Below are 10,411 nucleotides of genomic sequence, written 5' to 3'. Positions count from 1 at the left end.
TAAAAACAATGATTCACAATAGAATTGAGTTGACAACAATACTACTACTATTACAAATAATAATAATAATAAAATCCACGCACAGATTTAATTGTATTCAGTTGTGTATTGGGCCAAATGTAAAAGACAACTTACTGTCATGTATTCTCTTAGCAATTTGAATAACTCTTTGTGATTCAGATTAATTGAGAGAAGTGTTTTGGTTACCACTAGAGGGCACAAGACAGCAAAGATTTGATTTGTATCTGGGTAAATGAAATAAAAAAGCCAACACACAGTAGAGGGTGTAAAGCACAAACACAATATTCCAAGAGAGGTTCCATTTTACATTAAAATTTTAGTTGCATATTACAGAGAAGGACATAAAAATGGACCTACTTAAAATGAGGCTTACTAGAGTCAAATAAGCCTTGGTACTAGGTTCATGTATGTTTGTCTGTCTATAAATGTAGCCTATGTTCATACACATGGGCACAGTATGTGCATAGCAGTGAGAAGTTAGCATACATCACCAGCCTGCAGCACCCTGCATTATCACACCAGCACAGCAACCAAATTGAATCATCCTAGGCTTTAAACTGACAATCACAAACACTCAATTCACCTATCCAACTGAAGTGGGAAGACTTTATATAAACGTGCCAACCCTGATGCTGCTCAGGTCTCAGTGAGATAGGTGAGATCAGGGGCAGTGAGTTTCAGAAGAGGACTCAAAAAGACCACAAAGCACACTGCCCCTGACACCTGGGTGAGCAGCACAGAGGCCGGATAGAGAACAGCCAGAGCCAGGTGGTTGAGCTGAAGGCTGAGCTGAAGGCTGACTGATTACTTTTCTTGTGTGCGTTAACAATGATGTTCTTGAGAAATGAGACTGACACGTGCCAACGCACTAATAGTACTTATTCTCAACTCTGGATAAATCCTAAAGTAATGTGATATAGATAGGGTGATGTAAAGTAAATTCAATGAAAAGGGTTGCAGTATTTGTGATCACATTCAAACTGTTTTACAAGCCCGTGTTTTTTTTAATCATTCACAAGGAGCACACACAAAAAAACAACCCAGGGCACAGCATTTTATCTCTGTAAACTAAACCTGACTGCCAGAAAAGGACAAAAAAAATGTGTTAAAATAAAAATTCTGAAATCATACAGATTGTAGAAAAAGAACTTTATTAATAATGTGGGACATTTTATGCCAAAGATGCTCAGTGTAGCCAACATGATACAGTCTATATGGTAAATAAATATTTTCTAGCATTACTATATTGCCTATATTTACATATAAAATTGTATATAGCCTATACACTAAGGGAGGTGCAAATAAAAACTACTGCACAGAAAGATGCATCTATGTTACAATATTAGTAGGAAATTATAACGCTTTTTAAATCCGCCCTGCGCAGCCTGAACTCATCCGCTCAGCCTGGGACTGGTCCCGCCTCTGATGCTAAAGTCTGGCCGGGGAGGAGCCAAGTAACCGCGACACTGACACGTAAGAATCCTGGGTAAATTTTAAGGAGGAAGCTACATCTTTCTGTGAGTTGATTGTCGATACGGCTTCCTCGCGTCAGACTTGATGTATAGTTGACCTGTCCCGGACCAGAGGCCAGTTCGTACGCCTTTGAAGCGACGCGGGACTGTCCCACAGAGGAGCCGACGCACAAGATGAGATTTCCTGCGTTTATTTCTGTCCTGCGGTCGCTCGGCCCGGTGGTAATCGGTATTTCTTTAGGGTTCACGCTGAGTTTATTGAGTGTAAACTGGACGGAAGAAGCGTGCTACCTGGACGGCAAGGAGGGCGATGATGTGACTGTGGGGCAGGATGGACAGCTCAAAGGAGCCCGAAAGCCCAACTCCATTGCGACTATCAACGATATGGAGTCCGAAGAAGACTTTGAACCAAGAATAGTCCCATATAAACAAGTCCAACAGAGTGCCCCAAAGAAAGTTTTCAGGTACGCGTTGTGTGGCCATTTACTGTAACTGGTGAACACACTCTGTAAGTGGGCTGTTTATATAAGGCTTATACTTGTATTGAACACATCATTTTAAGCTACAGTCCAGCAGGCCGCAGTGCAGCTCATTCTCAGTAAATGACTGATAAATCAATCATTGTGTCCATGTAACGCTAGGTGTGCAGGTGTCACTGGTTGTCATGTGGGTATAAGATTTTACACAGACCACGTGTGAATTAGAATTAACAAAACTAATTCTGAAGTAATTTTTTCCCCTCTCCCTGATGTTATTGGCTTTGATCAAATTGTCCACAGCCCCTCTTCCTCTGCTGGTTTCTGCCTGCTAACATTCCCCTGCAAAAGTTCTCCTGAGGTTAGAGCTTCACCGTCCAGGTTTCATTGGCAACCTGTGCCATGCAGTGGTTTGTACAATAAGAGGGCTGTAAATAATGATTTTTTCATTATTAATTTAAATTGATTGTTTCTCGATTTTAAATTAATTGTTGTTTAGGGTATGGAATATGAAAAAGTGGTGAAAAATGCTCACCCAGAGCCCCGTGATGTGTTCATTTGTCAGACCAACAGCTCAAAGCCCAAATATATTTAAATTTATATCCTGTATGACAAAGAAAAGTAGCAAAGCCTTATTGAGATGCTGGGGCTAGGACATGTTTGGCATTTTTGCTTGAAAGAAATAGTTGCTGATTAAGTTTCATTCCATTTGCTAATTTATCAAGCCACACAGTGTTACAGGTTTTAAGAAGAGGCGTAATTCTTGCCAATAATGGTAAAAGAGTAAAAGTTAGGTTGGGTTGTGGTGGTGGCGGTGATGAATCACAATTCATGTTCTTGCACGTTTACTTTTCCAAAGAGCTCATGTTGTTTTCTTTGTTAGTCAATAGCTTATTCAGAAGCTGTCTCATGTCTTTTTCAGGGCTAAATACATAAGCACAGAGTTGGGGATGCGAGAGCGTCTGTTTGTCGGGGTCCTGACGTCAAAAAACACCATAAACACCCTGGGCGTAGCTGTCAATCGCACCATTAGCCATCACCTGGACGCCGTGGTCTTCTTCACCGGCACGCGCAACCGCAAAGTCCCTCATGGCATGTTTGTCGTCTCGCATGGGGACGAGAGGCTAATATGGAACATGTTTCAGAATATCAGACACATTTTAGATCATTACATTAATGAGTACGACTGGTTTTACTTCGTCCAAGATGACGCCTACACAGAAGCCGACAGGATCAAAGCCCTGGTGGAGCACCTGAGTATGGATCGAGAGCTTTACATGGGCAGCCCTGAGGAGTTCATAGGTGGAGAGATGGAAGGGAAGTACTGCAACGGAGGGTTCGGGTACATCCTGTCACGTACCTTGCTCCTCCGACTCCAGCCCTTCCTGGAAAACTGCAGGAATGACATCCTGAGCGCAAGGCCCGATGAGTGGCTCGGAAGATGCATCATTGATTACACCAACACAAACTGTGTCAATGAATATGAGGTAGGTTAAGTGTATTGGTGAGGGGACACATGATCACAACAATAGTTACTTAAGACCATACAGCTCTCATTTTTAATAATGCAGACATTTTCAAAATCTATAAAAGTTTCTCGGCTATTGAATGTTTTTATGTTTAAAGGGAACGGAAAGAGGTAGATCATAGATGAAATGAATGAGGAGCCACAGAGGGGGGAAAAAAAACGCTGTCAGACTTTTCGTTTAGAAAAGTAGTGAGACAGGTTACAGCAGTGGCCCTCTTTGACAAAACAACGAAACTGTCATGGCAGAAATCACTCCATGCCTCTGGGACAGCACTGAAAACTGACATACCGCTATATAAAACTAATTACCATGCTCGCAAAGAGGTGGTATTTATATTACAGAGTAGATCGCTAATAGCCTTTAGCCTTTCGTTTTTTGTTCTCCACCGCTCCTGCAGCAGTGTGGAATAGGTAAACAGGCAAGCAGAGTAGAGCTGACTTCAACCTTGCTTAGGTTCAATGGTGTTAAAATCCCCTGTGGGTCAACATGCTGTGCTCCTGTAATGTCATTAGCATTTAAGGTCAAACAAGCTCTGTGGAGCCCTGATCTGTCCCAATGACCTTTCAGGTGATTGTTTGGTTGCATTCGGCTCAGTTTGCTTACACCATACTAAAGATTGTGGTCTTTGTGAACATATTAAAATACTTTGTTGGAAGGTTCTCAATGTAAACGTGCCCTTACAATGTATACAACATATGTGCAGGCTAATATTTTGTAATGGACTTATTTGCTTCCATTTTGTCCTCCTTAGCCATGACCCAGTGGAGGAAACCATCTTGTTACACAGTTGAGAGTGACTTGCATGGCTAACTAAAGCGCCTTGAGTCAGAAGAGCTCCAGCAGAGCCCCTAGATAAGGCAGAGAAGCAGGGGGGAGTTAAAAGGAAGCAACTTGAAAACAGAGCCAGACATGAATTCATCTGTTAAGAGAGAACATTGATGACCATTAGAGACAGACAATACTTCACTAAGTGTACCGCTGCAAGCTGTAAGCTGTTGGCAAACATTTGCGACTGAGTTAAGCAGTGTCGCCATTGTTTGTTCTGTTAATAGCGGGAATCGGATTCACTTTTTTTAAATCACTCAAGCTCCTTAGGTGACTACTGTTTACATCTTAAACGTCTTTAAGTGGGATTCAGGTGCCAGTCTCAGGCATTAGTATCTGGTTTCACCTTTAAATTCTACAGTTTTTAGCCCGATGCTGCAGTGGTCATAATTTATTGATATAAATGTGGTGAAATTAATTAAGAAAAAGAATCTCTTAAACCCCACATTCCCAGAACAAATTTTGTTCCTGAAATGACCAAAACATGGACACTAAAAAGCTGTTGTACAACAATAGCATCCTATTGTTACAAAATGAGTCTCCGTCTTCCCTTTACTATACAATTATGGTCAAAACCAGCCTGTTTGCAGTGGAGATGAGCCAAAGATGCTGCCTGGATAGTGTGTAAAGTTTGTTTGGAAGTAGGACAGCATTGCAAGTCAGCTTAACATTAGTCATGTTTCTGTCACGGCAGATGTGATATGTCTCATGAAAAGACCTCTCTGTTTCTTCTCAGGGGCTTCAGTACCACTATTATGAGTTGGGAAAAAACTCTGATCCTGGTAAAGAGCAGAGTGAACAGTTCAAGAAAGCTCTGACTGTCCATCCAGTGTCTGACCCTGAGCAGATGTACAGGCTGCACAGATACTTCACTGAGATTGAGCTCCAGAAGACTTACGATGAGATTGCGACACTGCAGGTAAGCTGATTTTCAAGTGTTACTGTAAATTAGGGTTGGGAGATCGTCTCTATTTTGATATCGTCTGATCATGGCTACTTGAGATCACCAATTGACGATCTAATGACCAGGGAGCGGTGTTAAGTTGCAGCAAGTCAGTGAAATGCCAGCACGGAAGAAACAGGCTGATTATCTTTAAGAGAAACCATCAGAAGCATCTGTAAATGCACAGTACAGTGTTTCCCACAGAACTGCCACGTTACTGTGGCGCCACGCACCCGCGGCAGGGAGAAGAAGATTGCAATCGATAGCCGCTATGTACAGCCGTGTCAATCTCACACCCAGCTGTAATCTAATGCTAACATATCCGTCTCCGATACTGACAGCGTTGTGTTAAGAAAATAGATAGACTAACTTCTCAGAGTTAGAGTTAGAGTGAATCTGTGCACTGCCAGAGACATTTGGCGCTGCGCGCAGCTCCACAGTGACTTATGATTTTACTCATATTAAACTGTACTGGGGCGTTCAGTGTTGATATTGTGGCGTGTCGTGTCACCACAAATCAATGAATGGGAAACATTGCAGTGTGGTTCAGATTCTAGAGACTGTTTTCATGTCTTCTTAGTTCTGATAGTGAGTTAGGTAAAATTGCCTTAATATCGGCGCATGAAAAAACAATCGCTGATCATCCCTTCAATCGTCGATAAGCGAGCCAATTGGAAATACCCTACTGTAAATCACCCAAGGCTCAGTCGAAACTAAAAACCTGTCTTCTCTTTGCTTAGCTCTATTGTAGGTTAAAATTTTTAGTGTTATTAGTTGTTTGAATTGTCTAGATGTCTGTCAGAACACTTCTTATGTTTCCGCAGGCAGAAATAAAGAATGTGAGTGTGGTTGCTTTTGAGGGCAACCGGACCGCCCAGTGGCCTGTGGGGATCAATCCACCTTTTGAGCCGAAATCCCGGTTCGAAGTTCTGAAATGGGAATACTTTACAGAGGAGGAGATTTATTCCTGTATCGATGGCTCTCCAAAGTGTGAACTGCGCGGCGTTGACCGCATGGATGTGGCTGATGTCATTGACATAGCCATAGGAGAGCTAAACAAGAAGTACAAGCCTGTCCTCCACCTGAAGAAGCAGCAGCTGATTAATGGCTACAGGCGCTTCGACCCGGTCAGGGGCATGGAGTACACCTTGGACCTTCAGCTGGAGGCGGTCAACCAAAAAGGTCACAGCCAATCCATCGGCAAGCGGGTTCATCTGGTGCGACCTTTGAGTCGAATTGAGATCATTCCCATGCCCTATGTCACTGAAGCCACAAGGGTTCACATCATTATACCTCTTAGTCTGCAGGACCGGAGCTATGTCAACCATTTCCTGGAAGTCTTTAGTGCAAATGCTTTTGAGACCAGTGAAAATGCCATCCTAACATTCTTGTTTATTTATGACCCAGTAGAGGCACAGCAAGTTAACCAGAATGATATATTTGCCAGCGTGAAAACTCAGATAAATGCTTATGAACGCAAATACCCTACAGTAAAAATCCCATGGATAAGTGTCAAGACGGAAACACCATCCCAGATCAAATTCATGGACATCATCTCGAAGAAGCACCCGGTTGACACGCTGTTCTTCTTGGCTAAGGTCAACACAAACGTCAATTCAGAATTTCTGAACCGCTGTCGCATGAATTCCATTAACAACTGGCAGGTATTCTTCCCCATCCATTTCCAGGATTATAACCCTGATGTGGCCTACCACAACCAGCAGCGTCCGGCCACAGTCGATCTGGTTAAGGAGGCAGGCCATTTTGACATTAGGTCATTTGAAGAAGCATGTTTTTACAACTCTGACTACATGGCAACACGTGCACGAATGGTGGCAGACGTCCAGGAGAATGAGGAGATTCTCGAGACCCTGGACATCTACGACATGTTCGTCAAGTATTCGGGTCTGCATGTATTCAGGGCAGTGGAGCCAGCATTGCACCAGCAGTACAGCTACCAAGACTGCAACCCGCGGCTTAGTGAAGACATCTATCACAGATGTGTTCAGAGCAACTTGGAAGGTCTCGGTTCCCGCTCCCAGCTCGCCATGCTGCTGTTTGAGCAAGAACAAGGAAACAGCACTTGAAACCACCACACAACCTATGTCAAGGGCTTCAAGGGTTACATCTGTGACCCTGCCTGACATTCTCCATCTTTCAGTGTGCATCAACCGTTATTTGGTTTGTTAGAGAAAAAAATTAATGCAGTACATTCCCAATTAAACCTTTTCTTAAATGTTTACAACACTTGTCCATACAGATGAGTTGCTAGAACCAAATGTTTTTGCTGCTCTGACGATTCTGAAAGCTGTGTTGAGCTATTTTTGACCACTAGGTGCAGAAACTCAGACTAGCAGAGCCCTGATATAGTGCTGGCTTATCCAGTTGATATGGTGTCCACATTCCAGCGGACACTGGGCTACATAGATAACCCAATGAAGTTGTCTTTCTCTCTACGTGTCCAGTGTAATTCAATTTTCATTGGGATTAGGTCCATAAATTCCTGAAAGAAAGATCTTCCTTTTGACCGTTTTGTGCTGGGGAGGTAGCATACAATAGACTAACTTGAGATGATGTGATGAGTACAGCTGCTGATAGTTTTACTTGGGAGGGGGGGGATAATTTTAACCAAAACAATGAGTGAGTTGAAAGTGGCAAGTAGCAGCTTTTATATTTATAGAATGTTGTTTGAATTAATGTTAATATCAAAGATATTGTTAAATGGAGCTTTTACTTGTAGCTCTAATAGATATACATTAGTATATTGCACCACAGGTTGTGTGCCCTTCGTGTAGGGGGCATTGAAATGTTGAGCTTTTGAATTTACTTATTTGGGTATTTACAGAAGCGCATCTTCGTACATGTGCCTTGACACTGACTTTTCATACGTTAGCTGTTTTATGAAAATATCTTTTATGGTATACAATTTTGCACTTCACCACTGCAGGTGATGCACAGCTGATGTTTTGATTAGAAATGTAGTTTTGTTAAAGCACGAATAACAGTTTTGAATGGGTGGGAGATGTTATCTTTCACTGTGGAGAAAGCCTCCTGTATAGCTGGGAGAATTTAAAAGGTTGTCAGATAACTTTATTTTTTTTTTTTTTTAAGGTGACTTGGAAATATCATGATCTCAAACATCCATATGTGCCTCAAAGTAGGGAAGGAGTTTCTAGAAAGTATCTTCCCCTGGTCTTCAGAGATCGTAGATCTAGAAGACTGGTCTGTTTCAGTAGGCCAGCAGTGTGTATTTGAGTTAGATTTTTCTCCACAAAACCTTTTGATGTCGCAAGAAATTTCACCTTGGGTAATGTCTGCAGTGATTGCCCAGGTTTGTCATCCTCATTGAAGTAAGGGTACTTTAAAACAGAATTTAATTAGTTTAGAAATGGTTGAAAACAAGAATGTATGAAACATTTTTACACGTCACCAAGTATACTCTAAAAGAAAAAGTTAAACAGTTCCAAAGTATTTTAGACTGTATTGTTAAAACATTTGTAAGTTATTATACTGTCCATTTCCTGAGCTCAGTTTTAGAAATGGTTGCTTTCTCCCAGTTGCAGTGCAGTCTAATGGGAGGCCTTTCCTACGTTATTGGCCGGTGGTATTGACACCAGAAAGTTTTAGTATATTAAAATGTGCAATATTACAGATAACACAGCTGGATTGATGTCCAGTTGACATTTGCTGCAAGTTCAGCAGTGTGTATATCACAATACTGTTCATGACAATGACATAAAGTAAGACTTGTGCTTTCTGCTCAATGTTAGGTAAATACACTGTAATTTCTTTTGACAAGACCTTTAATGTATTTTGCTGACACTAGACACTTTTCATCATAAAATTAAGGCACGTCCTTTTTATTTAACTTTAATTGGATTTAAAGCATCTGTTACTACATCCACAGTAGTGGTCCTCAACAGTGTTTTCTGTATTTTCTATCATGCATACAGACCGTGGAGGTCAGTTCTTACGGACTTTTAGCATTCTTTTTATAATGCATTTTTTTCTTGACAAGAGCAGTCTTTCACCGTGACAGTGCTCCAGCTGAGGTACTATGAATGTTCTCCTTGATTCTTTGAAGAGTATGACACTAATAATGTGTGGAATTGGAAACTGAATCTTCCAAAACAAAACCACTGTGAAAAGAGGGAGGGCTGAGATTACAGTTTGAAGTTATTGTGGTGATCTGTGTTGTCTTTGCCTTCTATAGACGTGAGATTCACAAAATTAAGCGAGTGTGGCAGATTAATTAATTAATTAATTAAAATGAATGTGTTGTTAACACAGCCACCATCGCTGAGCGAAGTCTCTAAGTATTTTGTCCATAACTTATTTATCTGTCATTTCTCTATGAATTATGCAGAATCTGAATACTTCCGCACTAACAGAGGCTTTCATGACATTCTCTGTACATGTATAAATATTTTATAGACTATTTTAAGCCTTTTTTAGCTTTATTTACACAGCAATTGATCTTTTATTTATCAATATTGACAGTAATGTAATGATATAATATTTTTGGAGACAAAATTAAACATAGTGTATCTTTGTATTTTGTGCTCGAAAATCATATCATTTGATCCGGAAGACACTTTCAATCAATTGATTTAAAAAGCAGGTTCATTTTTTGATTTCCATTGATGTTTTGACTTATTGGTTTACATTATTTATGCATATGGGTACTAGTATAACCAAAGCAATACATTTTAATAAATGCTCATCACATTTAATTGTGTGCTGTAATTCCAAATGAACTGTGAATTGTTGTAATTTTTAAATAAAGAATTTTTGAATATAAACATTTCCTCTTTATGTTTATAGATAAGAAAATAGTAATTTTTTTTGTAGTGCATCTACAAAATTGAGTTTGTCCTTTAGGTGTCAGCAGAACAACATGTTTTACTGTCTGCAGCACAGGTCCTAGACCAGTACTGGCTGCCAGTCACTGAGGTGAGCAGCATTACTGAACAACATTTTGAAATCGCATCTCTAACATGAATTGGTATGGTTTTCTCATTCATGTTCCCGGTGTGTGCTAAGTAGGACTACCGTTAACATTCCTGCCCATGTCAGACCCAAGGTATTCCTTATATCTGGGTTGGGTGAAAACAGGGAAAACGTTGCAAACTTAATTACAGCTTT

The 10,411-nt window shown here is 40.8% G+C and overlaps 1 protein-coding gene across 1 annotated transcript; it reads left to right on the top strand.

Annotated features, from left to right (window-relative positions):
* The first annotated feature begins 1,454 nt into the window (after positions 1 to 1,454).
* Positions 1,455 to 10,068, top strand: chpfa (chondroitin polymerizing factor a). Its single transcript, XM_038720216.1, has 4 exons — positions 1,455 to 1,957; positions 2,892 to 3,456; positions 5,060 to 5,242; positions 6,091 to 10,068. Exons 1-4 carry the CDS (start codon positions 1,668 to 1,670, stop codon positions 7,351 to 7,353), a joined length of 2,301 nt encoding a protein of 766 aa, XP_038576144.1. The 5' UTR covers positions 1,455 to 1,667; the 3' UTR covers positions 7,354 to 10,068.
* Positions 10,069 to 10,411: the final 343 nt, after the last annotated feature.

Source organism: Micropterus salmoides, unplaced genomic scaffold (assembly GCF_014851395.1).
Source record: "Micropterus salmoides isolate LMB-PRFRI ecotype aquatic unplaced genomic scaffold, ASM1485139v1 Ms_hic_scaffold_15, whole genome shotgun sequence".
NCBI lineage: Eukaryota > Metazoa > Chordata > Actinopteri > Centrarchiformes > Centrarchidae > Micropterus > Micropterus salmoides.
This window is presented reverse-complemented; position numbering and strand designations above follow the sequence as displayed.

Bases quoted from the DNA above. Each gene is read 5' to 3' on its own strand.
- chpfa (XM_038720216.1), top strand. From the start codon at position 1,668: ATGAGATTTCCTGCGTTTATTTCTGTCCTGCGGTCGCTCGGCCCGGTG. The intron at 1,958-2,891 runs GTACGCGTTGTG...TGTCTTTTTCAG, and splicing joins GCCCCAAAGAAAGTTTTCAG to GGCTAAATACATAAGCACAG. The intron at 5,243-6,090 runs GTAAGCTGATTT...ATGTTTCCGCAG, and splicing joins ATGAGATTGCGACACTGCAG to GCAGAAATAAAGAATGTGAG.